Source organism: Chlorella variabilis (genome assembly GCF_000147415.1).
Source record: "Chlorella variabilis unplaced genomic scaffold CHLNCscaffold_4, whole genome shotgun sequence".
NCBI lineage: Eukaryota > Viridiplantae > Chlorophyta > Trebouxiophyceae > Chlorellales > Chlorellaceae > Chlorella > Chlorella variabilis.
The window spans coordinates 1810875-1829221 of NW_005435084.1; the positions used below are offsets into that span (position 1 = coordinate 1810875).

Genomic DNA, 18347 nt, shown 5'->3' on the forward strand with positions numbered 1-18347 from the left:
GCTGGCCACCTACCAGCTGCTGCCGGCGCTGGAGAGCGGCGCCAGCGGCGGCGCCAAGCAGCCCGGCGCACCAACCTGGCGAGTGGTGCTGACCTACTGGCGCAAGCGTGCGCTGCGCATCGTGCCTGCCTATGCGGTGGCCAACCTGCTGGCGCTGGCACTGTTCCGGCCCACAAGCGGGGAGGTGCCGTCGCTGGCGGGGCAGGCCCGCAGCCTCAAGTACTCCGGCTGCCCCGCCTCCCTCTGGGCCAACGCCCTCTTCCTCACCAACTCGCTGAGCACGCCAGAGACCTGCGGTGCGCCGGTGCCAGGGGGGCAGCCGCCGACAGCCACCAGCGGGCAGAGCAGCAGCCTGAAGGATCTGGGCCAGGCGCTGAGGGCCGCCACCCGCTGCCGCCGGCGCCGCCGCTGCCGCAGGGAGCCACCTGTGGACCATATCTGTGCTGGTCCACTTCTACCTGGCCTGGCCCCTGCTGCTGTGCGCGCTGCGGCCACGCGTCCCCGGCTTCCGCGCCCGTGTGGCTGCCGCGCTGGGCGCGGCGGCTGCCGCGGGCACCGCCTGGCGCTTCTGGGCTGCCTGGCGCACTGACTTCCACATGCCGGCGGGAGACCGCAACCTGGCTGGGGAGGAGGCCAACCTGAACCGCATCCTGGATGCCCTCTACCTGCCCACGCTCAGCCGCGTGCAGGAGATGGCGGTGGGCGCCTCGCTGGGCCTGCTGCTGCGCTCCCGCCCCGCGCTGAGCTGGGTCACGCGCAGGTGGGCTGGCGGGCGGGGGCGGGCAAGTAGGCAGCAGGCTCGTGCTGGCCGCGCCGCTGTCCTGCAGCGATCAGCCTGTTGGCTCCCTGTGGCGTGTGGCCAAGTTCAGGCTGAGCCCTCCCTCCGATGCCCATGCTGACACGGCCAGGCCTGCTCTGTCCCGCTTGGCCGGGATGCTCGCCTGCCTGCAGGCCAGCCCTGGTGTCGGGCACCGCGTTTGCCCTGCAGGCAACCTACCTGCTGGCAGTGAGCGGCGGCAGCCTGTACCCGCCGCCCGGCACGCCGCACATGCCTGCCACCACCGCTCGCCTCATAGCGGCGCTCTGGTTCTACGGCTCCCCCTTCTACGCCTGCCTCATCTCCGCCACCCTGCTGGCACTGGTGCTGTGCTCCGACCCGCTGCACGCGGCCGCGGCGTGGCTGCTGGGCACCCCGCCCTTCAAGGCGGCCGCCATGCTGTCCTACTCGGTCTACCTGCTGCATGAGATGGTCAAGGTGGCCCTGGTGGTGGCGGCCCCCGCCCTGCTGGCCGCCTGGATCCAGCAGGCGCCGCTGGCAGCGCTTACGGGCCTCACAGGCGCAACGCTGGTGGCTAGCTACGCCGTGGGCTGGCTGTCGTGGCGGCTCATTGAGCAGCGCTTCTGACGGCAATTGTGAGAAGTGTGTTTCAAATCCGCCCCACTGCATGCAAATCTCTCCACCTCTTCATTTCTTCTGTTTGCAACCGTATTGTGCTAACCGGTGCATTTGAATGAGCTATGCACACAGCCAGACTGAACTTGTGCAGACAGGGGCAGCAGCGGCGCTTGGTGGGCCGTCATGTCGCCCGCTGTGCCTGCTGCGGTGCGCTGGGCCTTGGGGTTCCCACCTGTAACCTCCGCCTGCGTCTGCGTCCTACCGGGTTGCCCATCACATCAGCGTTTCTTGCAGCAGTTTCCAAGGATAAGGACAGAGGTTGGGGTGCTCAGTCGGGTGAGCTCAGTAGGGTGAGCGCCTTTGCACGCCCCACCTTCCGGATAGTGGCCCGCAGCGATTCGCCTGGCATTTCACAAATCTCGGATTGCAAAAGCCGACGCACAGTGCGCGGATCGAGTGTTTCCGAGGAGCCTCTGCTGCAAGACACAAGTGGCTGGTGGTCTCCCGGCCCACTCACCCTGCTGTGCTGCTGCCCCACCTACTGCTGCTGCAGCCAGCTTCGCCCACCCACCCAGGCCAGCCAGGCAGAGGCAGGGATGCCGTGGGCAGGATGGAGGGGTGTCCTGGACACCCTGGTTTTCCCGGAGCGGGCGATGGGGGAGGAGAGCATCGCCCTGTACGCCGTGCCCTACATGCAAGTCATCTTCCTGCTGGAGCTGCTGGCCTCCTCCGCCCTCAGGAAGCAGGTGTACAACCTGCGGCAGAGCATCAACAACCTGGCGGCGCCCGTGATTGTCTTCTTCACCATGCGTGAGCGCTGGCCGGGGCACAGCTGCAGGCGATGCCAGCAGCGCACGCCAGCCAGGATGCCCACCCCGGATGGCCGCGGCATTCATGTCTGCCTGCCTGCCTGCCTGCCTGCCTGCCACTGCGCCAGCGCCATTCCAGCTCGCTGGCTGTGGCGCCTGCACCTTGCATGGGGGGGAGGAGGCGCCCACGGCTGGCGCCGGCCCCTGGCCCCGCCGCCCTCACAGGCGCCTTCATGAAGGCGGCGATGGTTCTGCCCTACTGCTGGATCCACCAGCACTACCGCCTCGTGGACTGGACGCCTGAGCGCGCCTGGTGGATGGCAGTGCTGGCCTCCGTGTTCTGCGACTTCTGCACCTACTGGTGAGGAGCGGGGGGGGCCAGGCCGCGCGCAGCAGCAGCCTGTGCCAGCCACAGGGAGGAGGGAGGGGGAGAGAGGTACAGCCGGGCAGCAATGTGCGTCCACCCCAATGCCTGCGGCCGTGTCGAGAAGAGGGAGAAGGCCAGCAGTGCCACACGCAGCAAGCGCAATGTGTTGCTGACCCCTCCCGCTTCCCGCATTGCTGCCCCCGCAGGACGCACCGCATCATGCACACCAACAACCTGGGCTGGTCGATGCATGTCATGCACCACAGCAGCATGGACTACAACTTCACTGTGGGCCTGCGGGGCGGCATCTTCGACATCACGTTTGTGAGCTGAGGGGGCGGCGGCAAGGGCGAGAGGGCAGCATGCGCGTGCCGCATGTGTGCTTCGGCCGCTGTGGCCGCAGCCAGCCATGCCCAGCCGGCGGCACGGCAAGTTGCCTGCTGGTGCAGCGGGGTTGCGGCATGCGCATATAGTTTGCCCGGGTCCCCGACCGCTGGGATGCCTCCCCCACCCTGCTGCAGGGCGGCTGGCTGCTGTACATGCCCCTGGCGCTGGTGTGCCCCGTTAGGGTGTACCTCATGCAGAGGACCTTCAACTTTGCCTACTCGGTGCGGGGTGCTCCCTGCCAGCAGCCCAGCTGGAAGTCGGCTGGGCACTCCTGCTGCAAGCCATGCTGCCTGCTGCCGCCTGGCAGCATGGCTGAGCCCTGCTGCCAGTGTGCCTGCTCCACCCCCTGCGTGCTGCGCTGCAGATTTTCGTGCACACCGAGCTAGTGCCCAAGCTGTGGTGGCCCATTGAGCTCATCATGAACACCCCCTCCCACCACCGCGTGCACCACGCACGGAACTACGGCATGAGGTGCGGCTGCTACCCGGCTGCTGTTGCCCCGCCCGCCATGCTGGACTGGCTGGCTCAGGCCGCAAGGGCTAGTTAACTGCACCTCTTGCCCGTCGCGGTGCCACCGTCTCCTCGCTGCCCTGCCCCACAGCCCCCTCCTGGCCTGCACCCGGCACCGTCTGCCCTGCAGGAACTATGGCGACCTTCTGATCATCTGGGACCGCATATTTGGCACCTTCCAGGAGGAGCGGGACGACAGGAAGCCAGTGTTTGGGCTCAACTCGCAGGTGGGGTGGGGTGGGGCCACAGGCGTGTGTGCACATGCGTGTGTAGGTGCGCACATGCGCGGTCTTCCTCCGGGGCATGTGGCTCTGCCAACCCAAGGCCTCGCCTGGATGCCGGCTGCACATGGCACCCGCATGCACACATGGAAAGGTACTGAGGCATGTGTCGTGAGCGCCGCCCCATGCCGTGTGCAGCCAGTCCCCCAGGGCACCTACAACCCGCTGTGGCACCTCGTGCACCAGATGTGGGCCACGCTGCGCCTGGCGGCATCCGGCAAGGTGGGCGGGGGTGGGGATGGCGGCGCGGTGGCGCGGCCAGGTGGCAATGCCTGCCGGCCTCCTCGGCAAGCCAGGCATGCTTGAACTGGCTGCGCGCATCGCGCTTGTGCTGCGCCCGCGCCCTGCCCTGCAGGTCCCTGTGTCCAAGGCGTTGTTCACCCGCGTGACGGGCCCCGAGATGGTGCCCTACCAGCTGGGTGCCGAGGCCGCCGGCGCAGAGGCGGCTGGCAAGGTGAAGAAGGGGGCGGCGGCGCGGGTGGAGGTGCAGGCAAACGCCACCGCCGCCCAGGATGGCAAGAGCGGCGTCGACGCGCCGTACCGGTGGGAGCGCCGCGCGCTCACCATCCTCGACCTGTACGCGGGTGCGCCTCTGGCCCCAAGCACATCAGCCAGCCTGGCTTGCGCCAGTCCCCAGCCCTGTGGCCGCTCCTTGGCAAGCGCCTTGCATGCGGAGAAACACCGCCATTCTCCACATCAGCCCCCATTACGCTGCGCCCTCCCTGCACACATGCAGCTGCCCACCTCCTCCTGTTCTGCTTCCCCACCACCGGCTTCCTGAAGACCAACGAGACCCTGAGGTGTGCCTGCCACCACAGCACCGGCCGGGCGTAGCAATGAAGCGCTGTGGCAGCTGTGGCACTGGGGCGTGGCATGCCGCCGAAGCTCACCCCCGCTACCGTTGACCATGAATGCCCTACCCTGCTGCAGCTCTCCCCAACTGCTTGGGGCCGCCTTCTTTGCTGCCTGGACTGCTGTGACCGCGGCCTGGATTTGCAGCGCCGAGCGCATCGCCATTCTGCATGAGATGCTGAGGCAAGCAACAGCTCTGCCTGGCTGAGGCGCAGACGGCGGCACCTGCTAGCAAGGCGAGGAATGCAATGCAGAATCTGCAGTACTAATGGCTGCGCTCGGCCTTGCCTGCCCCTCTCCATGCATGCAGGGTGGCGGTGCAGGGTGTGGTGGCAGTTCACCTGCTTCGCTCTGGAGACCTGGGCCCCGACTTCACACAGAAGGCGCAGTTTGCTGTGGGCCTGTCCATTTTCAGCCTTGGCTTCCTGCTGGCACACCTGCCAACCGCCAGGACTCGGCCCAACTATGAGGCCAGGAAGAGGGCTTGAGGTGGTGGCTGGCCGCCCACGCGCTGCTGCAAGCCTGACAGATGGCCGGCGCTGCTGCGCCTGGAAGAGGGCCTCTGGCTGCTCAAGCGAGCAGAAAAGACAACGCATGGACTGCAATGCATGATATTTTATTTGCCCCTTAGCCGATATGAGAATACTGCAGCTGTTGCCTGCACCGTACGTTACTCTTCTTGCCTCAAACCTGCCGCATAAGCGCAAGCTCAGCAGCCTTCCATGACAGCGGGAGGGTGGCTCAGGATTGAGCTGTCACAATACGAATAGAATGTAAAGAAGACAGGAGATGGGAGGGATGGGGCTTTCTCTGTGCCGCACTCTCATTCGCTGTCGTCCTTCATCTCCTTGTGGTGGTGCTTGTGCTTCCGCCGCTTGTGCCTGCTGTCGTCGCTGCCAGATGATTTGCTGTCGCTGCTGCTGCTGCTGCTAGAGCTGCTGTCGCTGCTGCCGCTGTCTGCAAGGAAACGCCATGGAGCACCGCTTTCAGTCCCGCGAGTTGGGGAATGGCGTACGGAGGGCCGGGTGGGGCAGCAGAGTGGGGCAGCAGGTGGTGCCGGACCAGACAAGCAGCCGCACCCTCCCGCAAAATTGCCCTCACCGCTGTGCTTCCGCTTCTTCTTGTGCTTCTTGTGCTTGTCCACCTTGTGCTTGTGCCGCCGCTCCTTCTCCTTCTTCTCCTTCTTCTTCTTCCGCCGCTTCTTGTCCTTCTTCTGCTTCTTCTTCTTGCCATCATCATCCTGCCGCATGCGCAGGGTGCAGGCCATGCGAGCAGTGCAGCCGAAACAAGCAACAATACGGGCAGCCTGTGAGTGCGGTGTTCGACAAGAGTCTTGCCAGGTCCAGCTGGGGGGGGACCAAGGCATCAGATGTTGGCAGGTAGGCAGGCTTGTGAAACAGCAGCCCAAAACAAGGCAGCGCCTCACCTTTGGTGCTGCTGTTGCCGCAGACTCCAATCGCTGCTCCCACTCGAGGGTGTCCGCCTTGCGGTTCACGCTGCGCCTCATAGCCTCTGCAACGCCCTGAGCAAACTCCGCCCGGGTCTCATCTGCCACCTGCGGCCGGCGGCAGGGGGACGGGGGCGGCGGCCAAAGTCAATGTATCGTGCCGCTGCGCACGGCTACAGCGCCTCATCTCTTCCTAAAAGCTCTTGGCCCAGTTGGGAAGCACAGCCCCAACGGAAGACGGGCAACACCTGCGGCAGGTCTGGTTTATAACCAGGAAGGCGATGCGCCATGCTGCTAGCTCCACAGGAGCCTGTGGCCTGCAGGCGCTATATGTCGCAGACGCAGCCCGCTGATGTGCGTGTTCGTCAGGCGGCGATGGCTATGGGGATAGGTTGCGCTTGTTACTTGTGGCTGAAAGGATTGGGTGACGTGCAGAAGAAGTGGAGCAACGAACAGGCTCGGTACCTGATCCTGCCGCATGCAGATGTCCGTGCGGCCGCCATGCGGGCGGCGACGGCGGCGCGCCCCGGCCCGGAGGCGCCGTACTAGCAGGAGAATGTCACAGGTGCTACACACAAGCAACACGACAGCACGTCGGCTTTATGTGGCTCAGCGGTACCACTCGCCCGCCGCCGCCGCCTCACAGCTCGCCGTGCTGCTCCGGCGCCCGCGCGCGCACATGCACTAGCTGGTGCGCCCATCCCTCCAGCTGGCGCTGCAGGTCGCGGTCCAGGTACACAGCCAGCACGCACATCGGCAGCAGCAGCGCCGCCACGCGCCGCAGCTTGCGCCTCCAGGCAGGGGCGCCGCCTTCGCTCGCCGCCTGGCCTGCCAGCTCCGCTGGGCTCCTGCGGCGGGTGATGCCGGTGGGGCATATGGATGCATGGTAGCATGAAGCATGCACACCCCCAGCCTGGTGTGAATATGCCTGGGTCCTGTCCTCCAGCCTCCCCAATGGGACGCCCACACACCACGCACGGCAGCCCCGGTGCCACACCCCCACCTGAGCACCACGTTTGCCACGCCGCCCAGCAGGATGGCCAGCAGGGTGGATGTGAAGCAGATGACGTTGAAGGGCATGGAGAGGTCGGGGAGGGGCAGCGGCGCCAGGCCGCCGCCGCCAGAGCCGCTGTACTGCTGGCGAGGCGCGCAGCCTGCCTGCAGGCGCCGCAGCAGCGGCGGCGCCGCCGGGCCGCTGCTGCCGTCGCCGCTGCTGCTGCTGGGGCTGCTGGGGCTGGTGCAGGCGTGGTCGGGTGCCAGCGTGGCTAGGGCGGGAGGGATGTCCACCCCGCGGGATGCGTCTGGGGCGTGATCAAACACGCTCACAAATGCGGCTCGGTAGCCCACCTGCACCCGCACCTCGTGCCACCTGCCCGCCTGCAAGGCGTCGCTGCCAGCGGGGGCAGCAGCGGTGGAGGGCAGGCGGAGGAGCAGCTCGAGCGTGGCGGTGCGGTCTGGCCGCACATCCAGCGACTGCCACACAAGCTGGGGGCTGCGTGGGTGGAGGGGCTGGCCGTCCAGCAACACCTGCAGGCTGGTGGCATCCACCCTCAGCTGCCAGGGCAGCAGCTGCATGACATGCAGCAGCAGCTGCGGCCCCGCCGCCTCCGCCGCCGCTCTTGCCGCAGCCGCAGCCGGCACCCGAATGCCCACAACCAGCGTGCCCGACAGGGGGCCCCGCTGGATGGTGTGCTGCACCACCTGCAGAGGCAGCAGGTGCAGGGCGCCGGCCTGCGGCGGGCCGCCTTCCGCGCCGCCCCCTTGGCCGGCCTGCAGCAGGCTGGCTGGCGGGTGGAGGTGCTGCTGCTGCTGCTGTCCACTAATCTGTGCCTGCTGCTGCTCTGGCTGCTGTGCCTGCTGCACCTGCTGCGCGATGTCACATGCCAGCAGGGGCCCAGCAGGCGTGTCGTGCTGCCTGCACGCGCCGCGGCTGGCAGCCACCGCCTTGGCCATGTAGTGGGCGGCGGCGGCGCTGCGCCCTCCCGGCAGGTACAGAGTGCTGCTGTCAGCTGCCGGGCAGGCAGCAGGCGGGCTGCTGCCAAACAGTGCCTCCAGCAGGCCCCGCCCCTGCTGCTCCTGCTGCTGCTCCTGCTGGTCTGCCGCCGGCAGCACTGCGGTGAGCACCTGCCGAAGCTCCAGCCACTCCTGCTGGCCTCCCTGGCTTCTGGCGCTGGCGCTGCTGGCGCTGGCGCTGGCGTTGGCGAGCGGGGCGCCCTGCGGCACCCAAAGCTGCAGGCCCAGGGAGTGGTAAGGCGCCGCCGCCAGCTGCACCGGCTGAAGCAGCGCCCCGAGGCCGGCGTGGTGGCGGCAGGGCAGCAGGCGCCGCCAGGCGGCCAGGTTCTCGGAGCACAAGCCCTCCTGCGGCAGCCAGGCATAGATCTGCTGCGCGCGCTGCCCCTGCCGCCGCTGCTTGCCGCTGCTGGCAGCGCCTCCTCCCACCGCCGCCGGCTGCTGCTGCGCAAACCAGCCGACCGCCGGGGCCGCCATCACCGCCAGCCGTGGCGCCGTGGCGATGCCGGCGCACAGCATGCCCCCTAGCGCTTGGGTGAGCGCTGAGTAGGCTGCCTGCGTGTCCCTGGTGCTCCCATCGAAAGACACCTTGAGCTCTAAGCCGGCCGGCCTGGACGCCGCTGCGGAACCGCCAGCTCCTGCCGCCACCTGCCGCTGCTGCTCCCAGGTCTGCGGGCGCAGTGGGAGGCACACCACCAACAGGGAGGTGAGATCTTGGGGGCGAGCAGGCAGGCCACTTGGGCTGGCCAGGTGTGTGCCGCCGGTGGCGCCACGATGGCAGCGCTGCGCTATCGCAGGTGCCACATGCTGTGACACACTCCCCTGGCTGCAACCAGGAAGGCGGCGCCACCCACCCAGCGCCCTTGCGTGAGAGACAGCTCCAGCTGGCGCACGCCGTGCCGCCGCGCCAGCGCCAGCAGCGCCGCCGGGAAGCTCCCCGCGTGCTCGGCGTGCAGCGGGGCCGCAGCGCTGAACTCAAAGTGCGCCTGCATGTCGCAGAGTGGTCGTCAGCACCTAGCCTGCTGGGTAAGGCTGGGCCAGCGCCCAAGCCCTCTGCAACGCTGCACCCAGCAATGCAGGCGGCAGCGGCAGCGGCAGGGTCGGCATCGGCCGGGGACGCACCAGCACAGAGCCATCGCTCAGCTGCTGCAGCGCAAGCTCCTCCGTGTAGGCTGCTGCGCTGCCAACGCCCCAACGGAGCAGTAGCACGATCACTGGCCCGGCCCAGCTGAGCATTCCTGCGGCCTTGGGACAGTAAGCGGCCTCCCAGCAATCACATCAATACATTCAACGAGTGATGGGGACGGCATCCATGGAGAGTGAGTTTCCAGCATCCCGCCGCCCGTCCCGCCTCCGCTCCCCTTCCCACCCAAAAAGCGCATTCTGCAAGTTCCCCTGGATGCCTTCTGATTCTCATATCCCCCTGTTGCTCATGCTTGCCGGTGTGGTATTACGAGAAGGACCTCGCTGTCAGGGAGTCAAGGCACAGGACGTACTCAGGGAGACTTGTAGTGGTGGAAAAAGGGTGAAAAGGCAAGACAGCATGCAACACGGATGCTGGGTGGGCCTGCACACCAAGGAGCAGCAGCCCTAGACTGCTCCGCACTCTCTAACATGGGGGGTGTGCGGTGATTGCGGGGGACGTTCTCCCGGGAAAAGAAGTGTGGGGGAGGTGCTGTGCAGCAGTGAGAAGGGTGGGGTACGGTGCGAGGGGTCTGCCGTCCATGTGGCACAGCCGTAAGGGGAGGCGCAGCAAGGGCGGCGCAACGAATATGGCGGGGGTCCGCCGCCGCAGGGAGAGGGCCTGCGTCGAGGCCCCCAGAAAGGGTGGTCTGTGGCACGCTCGGGGGCATGGCGTGCAGGGGCAGGGCAGGTTGGGGTAGAGTGATGGGACCCACGGGTCAATGCCGGCGCTTGGGGGGATCAGCCAGAGCAAAAGGGAGAGGGGAGAGAGAGAGGACGAAAGGGGGTTGTGGTAGCAACTTCGAGGAATACAAAACAAGAAAAGAGACGGCAGGGCGGGCTTTGCGTGGCGGCGGTGCGCTGCTGCCAGGGCCCTGAAAGAATATGGTCTAAGTAAAAACGGTGGGAGGCGTGCATATGTGGCGTGTGCGTGCGGCGCGCGCGGGGTAGGGGGAGGGCCGGCGCGGCCCCGGGTCGGGTAAAATGGCTGGCGGAGGGGCCTGTTTGGCCGGGCCTGGCCGCGCCGGGGCCCCTGTGTGCTTGAGCGCGCGCGCGGGGTGGTGTGGTGGGGCGCCGCGTGCCCGCTCAGGCCTGCGCCGGCACGACGTCGCCGTCGGATCCGCGGCGCGGCTGCAGCGCGTGCGGCTGCTGGTGGCTGGCCTCCGTGCTCTGCACCAGGGCGCAGGCGATGAGGGGTCGGTCCCACTGCTTGGCGCCCGTGGCGCCGTTGACGTAGTAGGGCTGCTTGCTGCGCGGGTCGTGGTGCTCGGTCCAGCCCTCGGGCAGGTCCACCCACACGCAGGAGCGGAAGCCCTCGGCCAGGGCCTGCAGGAGGAGGGGGGGGCAGGGGAGGAGGGGGGGCAGGGGTGAGGCGGGGGAGGGCCAGCTGGGGGGCGGGCTGCCAGGCAGTCGGGCCCTGAGCCGCAGCGGGCAGCGTGCGCGTGGCTGGCAGGTGACTGGCCCGCAGGCCAGGCAGGTGGTGGCGCAAGCGAAGCAGCCGGGGTGGGGCCGATCCCGCAGCCAGCAGGCAGCAGCATAGTGCAGGGCCCGCCTCCGCGCCTCCGCCTGCGCCGCCGCACCTTGCGGTCGAGGTCGCGGCCGATGAAGACAATCTGGTTGATGGGCTCCTCCCCCGCCTGCCACCCCGAGGCGGCGGGGCCGAAGCAAATTGTCTCGTGCACGCCCTGGAACACAAACTTGACCGCCTCCTGGCCCTGCGGGAGGAGAGCGTGGGGGGAAGGAGGGAGGGGGGGTCAGGGAGGGAGGAGCAGGAGCAGGCAGGCGCGCCGCTCAGCCCAGCCAGCCCCGCTAGCCATCCCCGCCAACCACACCGGCAGCGCTGCCAGCGCCCCGCCGGCCGCCCTGCCCGCGCCCTCCCACCCCTGGCTTGGTCCCCACCTTGATGCACAGCACGCCCTTGGAGCGGAAGATGTCGCGCGCCTTCTCGCCCAGCAGGTCCCGCATGAACATGTTGAAGCGGTACTTGTCCAGGGCGCCGCGCGCAGTGATGCCCACGCTGCCCACCCCGCTCAGGTCGTGCAGCTTCTTGCGGCGCCGCTTGGGCTGCCGCTGGGAGCCGGCCGCAGCGGCCTGCAGAGGGGAGGGGAGGGAGGGGAGGTGGCAGGGTCAGGCGAGAGCAGGGGCGGGGGTGAGACCAGCCCATGGGTGCGCCGTGGGCCGCCGCAGCCGCGCGCCGCACCGGCTGCTGCCGCTGCCGCTGCCGCCGCGTGGCGCACCTCCGGCTGGCGCTGGCTCCGCGCCGCCGACTTGTGGCTCCTCGCCGCCTCATCCGCCTCGGCGTCGCGGCATGCCTCGGTGCAGGGCCCCGGGTGGCTGCCGCACTCGCCCAGCTGGCCGGCGGCCGCGGTGGCGCCCACCTGCGGCTGCGCGCGCTCCTCCTCGCGCCCGCGCTTGGCGGCGCGCAGGCTGGCCGCCACGCGCGCGGCCTCCACCGCCTGCGCCGCCGCCGCGGGGGGCGCGCCCTGCTGCTGCGCGCCTCCCTCCCCCTCCTCCGCCTCCTCCTCCGAGTCTGAGTCCATGAAGTAGGGGTCCACCTGCGGGTGGGTGTGGGGCGTGGGGTAGGGAGAGGGAGGGAGGGCAGCGGTGGGCAGGAGAGAAGAAGCAGGCCAGCAGCCGCATGCATGCGGGGCCTCTGCGCAGGGGCCCTCCTTCACCCCGCCTCGCGCTGCCACTCGCTGCCCCAAGCCAGCCCGCAAGCCAGCCCGCCATTCCGCCACCAGCCCACCTCCCACACACCCCGCCCACCTGCAGCGCCCTCTCAATGGAGAAGGAGTTGATGCCCATGAGTCGGTCCCAGGCCAGCTGCTCGCCCACGCCGGGCTGCGCGTCCCCCGCCAGCGCCACCTCCACCAGGTCTGCGGTGACGTTGATGGAGCGCACCATGTCGCGCGCCTTCTGCACCTCCTCCTCAGACACCAGGTCGATCTTGTTGAGCAGGATGATGTCGGCAAAGGCAATCTGGTTGACCGCTTCGTTCACGTCGCCGCCCTCCGCATCCTCCAGGTGCTGCGGGGGGAGGCGGGGGAGGGCAGGGCAAGGGGCCGGGGGTGGCAGCATCAGCAGGCATGCACACCCTCGGCGGCAGCGGCCACGCCGCGCCAAGGCTGCCGGCGCTGCTAATCCTCGCCCCCGTCCCCCAGCCACCACCACACCGCCACCACCGCAGCGGCGCCGCACCTCCCGCAGGTGCTCGGCGTCCACCAGGCAGAGTATGGAGTCGAGGCGGTAGTTGGCCGAGATCCAGGAGTTGGCGAAGAAGGTGAAGGCGACGGGGGCGGGGTCGGCCAGGCCCGTCGTCTCCAGCAGGATGGCGTCGTAGGCGATGTCGCGGGAGGCGGCGCGAGACTGCAGCTCGCGCAGCGCCCCCACAATGTCGTTGCGCAGCGAGCAGCACACGCAGCCGCGGTCCATGGACACAAGGTCCTCCTTGGACAGAAGGTTGTCCACCACTGCGGGGGAACAAGGGAAGGGAGGGAGGGGGAGGGGGCAGCGGGAGGCGGGGTGGGCGGGGTGGGCGACCACGCACGACACGGCACGGCGCGAGAGCGGGAGCAGGGCCAGCGGCTGGGGTGGCGGCAGGGCCGCGCAGCGCGCCCGAGCGGTCCCCGCCCCCGGTGCACGCGCCAAAGCCCGACCCCTCCCGCTGCGCTGCGGCAGCGCCACACGCACCGAGGCTGTTGTCTATGTTGATCTCGCCGACCTGCGGCCAGGGAGGAGGGCGGGGGTGGGTGTGTGAGGCGCCGGCCAGCCGTATGCCAGCCCCCGGCACGCCGCGCCGCGGCAGCAGTCACATACGGCCGCCCCCGCCTGCCCCTCACCTCATTCTCAATCACCGCCACCCGCTTGTTGCCCTTTTGCCGCAGGATGTGGTTGAGAAGGGTGGTCTTGCCGGCTCCCAGGAAGCCGGTGACCTGCAGCAAGGCCGGGGCGCAGCCACCGGTTGGTTTGGGCGCCGTGCGTGGTGCGGGCAGGCGCGCGCGGCGGCCGGGCGCAAGGGCTGGCCCTCCCTGCTGCCGCTCCAGCCAGCAGCTCACCAGCGTCACCGGGATCTTCTGAGCCTCTGGCTTCGGCATTGCGAGCCTGCCGAACTAGAGGCCCGCAACTGCAAGCGCGCAAGCCGGGCGTGGGCTCAGCAAAACGTGCCCCCGGGGCGGCGGCGGCGGCGGGACCCGTCGGTGGGTGACCCGCTGCACAGCGCTTCTCCAGCCCAGCGCCGTCCGCCTCGCACCTGGGGCGTGTCTTGGGGCGGTCTGGCTTTGCAAGCAGGCTGGGCGTGCGCCCAGGGACCCAGTGCCGGCTGCACTCCTGCAGGTGGGAGTAAAGTGGGGTGTCAACCAGGGCACGCCGCATACCGGCCCCGCCCCCTCATAATTGCTGCATGGTCATCTGCCATGCTGCCTGAGCGCTCCCCGGCCGCCCAGCACCGCCCGGGCCCCGCTCCCGCGCCGCTATCGGTAGACTACCACTGCCCCGAGTTCGCCGCAGGGCCCCAGAAGCGTTCCAGTGAACTCCACGGGTGCTAGAATGTCCCAGGAGACGGACCAGACGCACCTGCGGGCTTTGGCTTCTGTAATGCTTGTGGCTTCCTGCGCCTGTCGGCTGAGGGCGGGAGAAGGGTGCAGTAGATGGTGATGACGAAAGGATGGAATTTGCTTTGCGAGAGGAGCGAGCCTGCTCACCACCGTGCATCTCCGAAGGCAACCTACCACATGGCCTGGCCGGCCGACGTGGCACGGCCTTACAAACACAGGATGGTTTCGCAACCCTCCAACGCCTCATACACGCGCTGGGCAGCCATAACCTCCATCTGTGCAGCAGGCACCCGGCTGCCGCGCGCAGTCAAAACGCCCCCTCGGGCGCAGGAGACACCTCCGCCACCCGCCGGGGCGCCGATAGCCAATCGCCGCCCCAGCCCGCTCCCAGCCCCTGTTGCACCAGTGAAACCCGCCCACACTGCCTCTCATTCAGCCAGCTGCATCCAGACAGAGTAACAGCAGCAGCAGGCCTGCAAGGGGATGCCGGCGGGGAGCGGGAGGGGGGCTGCCAGTGATTCTGTGCCCACGCCTCCGGCTCATGCCGGCAGCAGATTCTGCAGCCGTGCCCTGCTGCCTTTAACAGCCCCGTGGCAACAGAGCATATGGAATGCATGCTGTGGAGTGTGCATGTGGAACAGTGGGGGCGGCTTTCTGGAAGCAAGAGAGAATAGCAAGGGGGGCGTCAAGCACAGCCACAAGCCGTGCTGGGCCTCTGCCGAGCACTGCCGTCTCGCTGGAGAGCTGTGTGGAGTCTGGTTGTACAAGAGCGGGTGCTGTGCTGGTGCCAACCACCTGCCGACCCCGGCGTAAGCTCACTCCTTGGCATCTGCGCCCGGTGGCGACGCAGGGGAGCCACGTTCATCAACAAGCAGCGCTGCCCTGCTGCGTGCACGCATTCATGCCCGCATGCTGACCGGCGGGAGCGCCGCCGCAGCGGCCCCGCACCCCGCGCACCTGTGACCCCGTCTGCCCCGATGCTGAAGGTGGCCTCCGCCTCGGGCATGGAGGGGGAGGCGATGACCTTGGCCACCCGCGTGTCGCCCCGCCCCTTGCGCAGCTGCAGCCGCGTGGTGGTGGCGTGCGCCATGATGTTGCCGCCCACCGCCTTGAGCTGCAGGCACGCGGGGCAGGCAGGGGCGGTGCAGGGGCGGTGCAGGGGACGGTTGGGGGCAGGCGGCGCGGCGCGGCATGGTGGCAGCGGCGCCCGGCTCAGGCCAGCGGCAGGAGCGCAATGCTGTGCCGTCGGTCATGCACCCCTGCCCAGCAGGCTGTCCCGTGCGCCAGCGGGCTGCCGCCGCCCCGCCCTCTCCCCCTCCACACACCTGCAGGTGCGGTGCCGAGAACATGGCCTGCCCTCCGTCCAGGTTGCCCTGCACCACCTGGTTGGTCACCAGCACCGCCACACCAAACTCATCCGCCAGGCGCTGCAGGCCGCGCAGGAAGCGGCCCAGCATGTTCTGGCGGGCAGCCAGCTCGCCGCGCCCCATGTACTCGCTCCTGCAGGCGCGGGGCCAGGGCGGCGGCGGGGAAGGGCAGACCCGCAGCGGCATGAGGGCAAGCATGCCTGCCTGCCATCCTCCCCACAGCAGCAGCCCCACAGCAGCGGCGAGGGGCAGGCATTCCTGGCGCGCCCCCCCCCATCTTCACCACCACCCCCCAACCGCACCTGAAGAGCGCGGTGGCGCTGTCCACGATGAGCACCGCGAAGCGCGAGTCGGCCATCATGGCGGCCGCCTGTATGAGCAGCTGCTGCTGGTGCTCCGTGTTGTGCGCCCGCGCGTATGCCACGTTGTCCAGCACATCCTGCGGGCTCAGCCCGTACCTGCGGCCAGGCGCAGGCGCGGCGGCGTGGGGCAAGGCTGGGCGGGGCAGCGCAGGTGCAGCAGGCGCCGCAGGCCAGTGCCTGCCGGCCGGCCAGCCACCGCACCTCTCTGCTATCTGCACCAGGCGCTGCGGCCGGAAGGTGCCCTCTGTGTCGATGTACAGCGCCTTGCCCTCGCCGCCGCCCATGTCCACAGGCAGCTGGCACGTCACGCATAGCGTGTGGCAGATCTGCGGGAGGAGGAGGGGCGCGGGCAGCACACGCAGGGTTGGGGCAGCAGCAAGCGGCAGGGACGCCAGGCTGCACGCCTGCTGTGCAGTGCAGCCATGAGTACGATGCGCCTGCCCGCCACCCAGACGCGGCGTCATGGCGCCCTTGTCGTGCCGCCACAGCGCTGCAGCCGCAGCTGTCATTAACAAGTTCTGCGGCCCCTCGCTGTCCTGCATGAGCAGCCAGCTGCCGGGCGCACTGGGTCTTGCCGCAGCGGTACTCCCCGTACACTCCGTGATGGAACCCGTCTCCAGCCCTCCCCCCAGAATGTCGTTGAGCGCCTGGCACCCGGTGCTGACCTGCACCAGGTCGTTCCGCTGCTCGTAGATCTGCTGCGCCGTGGTGAAGCCGGTGGGGATGACCCTGTGCGCTGCAAGGGAGAGGCAGGCAGGGCGTGGTGGCAATGCTGCAGCGAGCGGCGCCCAGCACCCAGCTCGCAGCGGCACCCACCATACTCCTTGAGCTTCACCACCTTCTGCTCGCTGATGCCCTTGATGGCCCCCAGCTCCTTGGAGGTGGCATACATGAGGCCCTCCACCGTGGCGATGCCTGCGGCACGCGGCAGCACACGGGGGTGCTCGGTCAGCAGCAGCGGGCGGCGGGCCGGCCCGGCGCTGCGTCGGCAGCCTGCCGGCCTGCCCCACCTCACCTCCCTCCTTGAGCTTTTTGATGTCCGCCGCTTGCACGCCCAGCTCCTGCGCCAGGGGCACCAGCAGGCAGCGTCAGGTGCCCGCAGCCCGCGCAGCACGCTCAAACAGGGGCCCCGCCGGTAGGCCACCTACTCACCATCAGCGTCTCGACCGGGCGGGGCATCACCAGGTCCGCTCCCCCCTCCTCCTCCACAAACTCCGCCTGCTGCTGCTGCTCCATGACCTGCGCCATTGTATCCGGCTCCTGGAGGAGCAGTGACGGTGCTGAGCAAAAGAGAAACGAAGAAGAGGCAGGAATGGCGCAACAATGGGCCGCCCTGCTGCGAGTGCTGCGCCAGGGAGCTCCTCAAAGTGCATATGCCGTGGCCCACAACTCGTGATAAACCTGTCCAGGGCCCCTGGGTACGCCCTCCAGGGGCGCTGGGCGCTGCATGGGGAAGCCCAGCAGAGCGCGTGCGCACCGGCTGCACGCTGTGCTGGTATGGGTGCTGCGGCACTTGGCCGGGCTCAAGGGCATCAGTGCCAGGGTCAGGAGGCTGCGCACGCTGGCTGCGACCGCAACCCCGCCTGCCCTCGCCTCGGCACCGCCGCCGCCCGGTAGCCCAACAGTCCAGGCGGCAAGCAGTCCAGGCGCAAGCAAGCCACCGCCAGCTTTGCCACACGAGGCGCCGTCGGCCTACCACGCAGCAGCCGGGGCGGCCATGTTTGGCGCCCTGCTCTTCCTGGCCGGCGCGCGCCCCGCGGCGCTGCCCGCCGTCTTCCTGCTGTTTGCAGCCACCGCGCTGCCCTGGCGCGTCTACCACTACACCCGCGTGCAGCCCCGCAACCGCGTGTACCTGCTGGACTTCTGCTACGCCGTGGCAGCCGCCACCGCCGCCTTCCTCTGCCTGCCGGCACGGCTGCAGCACCCGGGGCTGGAGGCGGCGGTGTATGCGCTGGCGGATGGGCCCGTCAGCGCCGCGCTGGTGGCCTGGCAGTGCGCCTGGGTGTTCCACTCCCCCGATCACACCGTCAGGTGGGGCGCAGGCCTTCAAAGCAGGAGCAGCGCAGAGGCCTGGCACCTGCTGCACGTGCGGTGTCCGCCCCAACGCTCCTTGCCCTCGTGTGTCCATCCCAGCCCTCTCCCGCTGCCTCCCCGCCTTCCCCTGGTTGCAGCGTGCTGCTCCACCTCCTGCCCGGCCTGGCCATGGCGGCGCACCACCACCTGCCGCTTCACCCCACGGCGGCGGCGGCGGCGGCGGTGTCGGGCGCCCGTGACAGCGCGCTGTGGCTGCTGGGCTCGCCGCTGGCCTTCTACCTGACCTGGCAGCTGCTGTATTTTGCCGCGGTACAGGTCCTGGGCCGGCGGTACGTGCGGGACAACAACCTGGACACCAGCTACCGCTGCCTCACCAGGCGGGCCCGCCGCACGGGCAACATCTGGGCCAGGCTGGTACTGCGAGGCAGCACCGCGCGGCGCCTGGCCGTCTACGGCCTGATCCAGCTGGCTTTCACAGGCACGTGTGGCTGCACGCTGTGGGCTCGGCCAGCTGCCCAAGGGCATTCCTCAGTGCTGCCTGCTGCCTGCTGCCCCTGGCGCGGCAAGCGCGCTGACCGGCGGCAGCGCTGTGTGTGCGTGCAGTGGGGACGCTGCTCCTCTTCGTGCCCACCTACAGCCACCGCTCCCTGGCCTGCGCCTGGCAGGCAGTCAAGGTCCTGGTGCCTGGTGAGCAGGCGCTGCGGCTCGAGCACCCCGACCTGCTGCCGCGGGCGGGCACACTGCTGCCCGGCGCTGCTGCTGCGCCCATGCACGGGCTACCTGCTCGCCG

At 69.1% G+C, this 18347-nt stretch overlaps 4 protein-coding genes across 4 annotated transcripts in view; 2 read left to right on the forward strand and 2 right to left on the reverse strand.

The window, feature by feature from the left end:
- Positions 1–2049: 2049 nt before the first annotated feature.
- On the forward strand, positions 2050–5090 carry CHLNCDRAFT_142325 (hypothetical protein; the record flags this gene model as incomplete). The annotated part of the gene is made up of 10 exons (XM_005850103.1): positions 2050–2206; positions 2431–2566; positions 2779–2896; positions 3094–3180; positions 3324–3430; positions 3600–3696; positions 3889–3972; positions 4106–4334; positions 4487–4550; positions 4913–5090. The coding sequence occupies 10 exons, from the start codon at positions 2050–2052 to the stop codon at positions 5088–5090; spliced, it is 1257 nt and encodes a 418-aa protein (XP_005850165.1).
- A 1599-nt stretch (positions 5091–6689) lies between these two features.
- CHLNCDRAFT_142327 (hypothetical protein) lies at positions 6690–9295 on the reverse strand (the record flags this gene model as incomplete). Its single annotated transcript, XM_005850353.1, has 4 exons — positions 6690–6897; positions 7053–8728; positions 8914–9045; positions 9182–9295. 4 exons carry the CDS (start codon positions 9293–9295, stop codon positions 6690–6692), a joined length of 2130 nt encoding a protein of 709 aa, XP_005850415.1.
- A 1032-nt stretch (positions 9296–10327) lies between these two features.
- CHLNCDRAFT_142328 (hypothetical protein) lies at positions 10328–13335 on the reverse strand (the record flags this gene model as incomplete). Its single annotated transcript, XM_005850354.1, has 9 exons — positions 10328–10567; positions 10822–10956; positions 11141–11332; positions 11479–11796; positions 12008–12268; positions 12440–12711; positions 12932–12962; positions 13081–13173; positions 13297–13335. 9 exons carry the CDS (start codon positions 13333–13335, stop codon positions 10328–10330), a joined length of 1581 nt encoding a protein of 526 aa, XP_005850416.1.
- A 3905-nt stretch (positions 13336–17240) lies between these two features.
- CHLNCDRAFT_142330 (hypothetical protein) overlaps positions 17241–18347 on the forward strand; it is a gene marked incomplete at both ends in the record, with an annotated part of 1330 nt that continues 223 nt past the window's right edge. The window contains 3 exons of the mRNA XM_005850104.1: positions 17241–17554; positions 17695–18041; positions 18161–18244. Coding sequence (XP_005850166.1) covers positions 17241–17554; positions 17695–18041; positions 18161–18244 — 745 coding nt within the window. The remainder of the gene's footprint in view (positions 17555–17694; positions 18042–18160; positions 18245–18347) is intronic.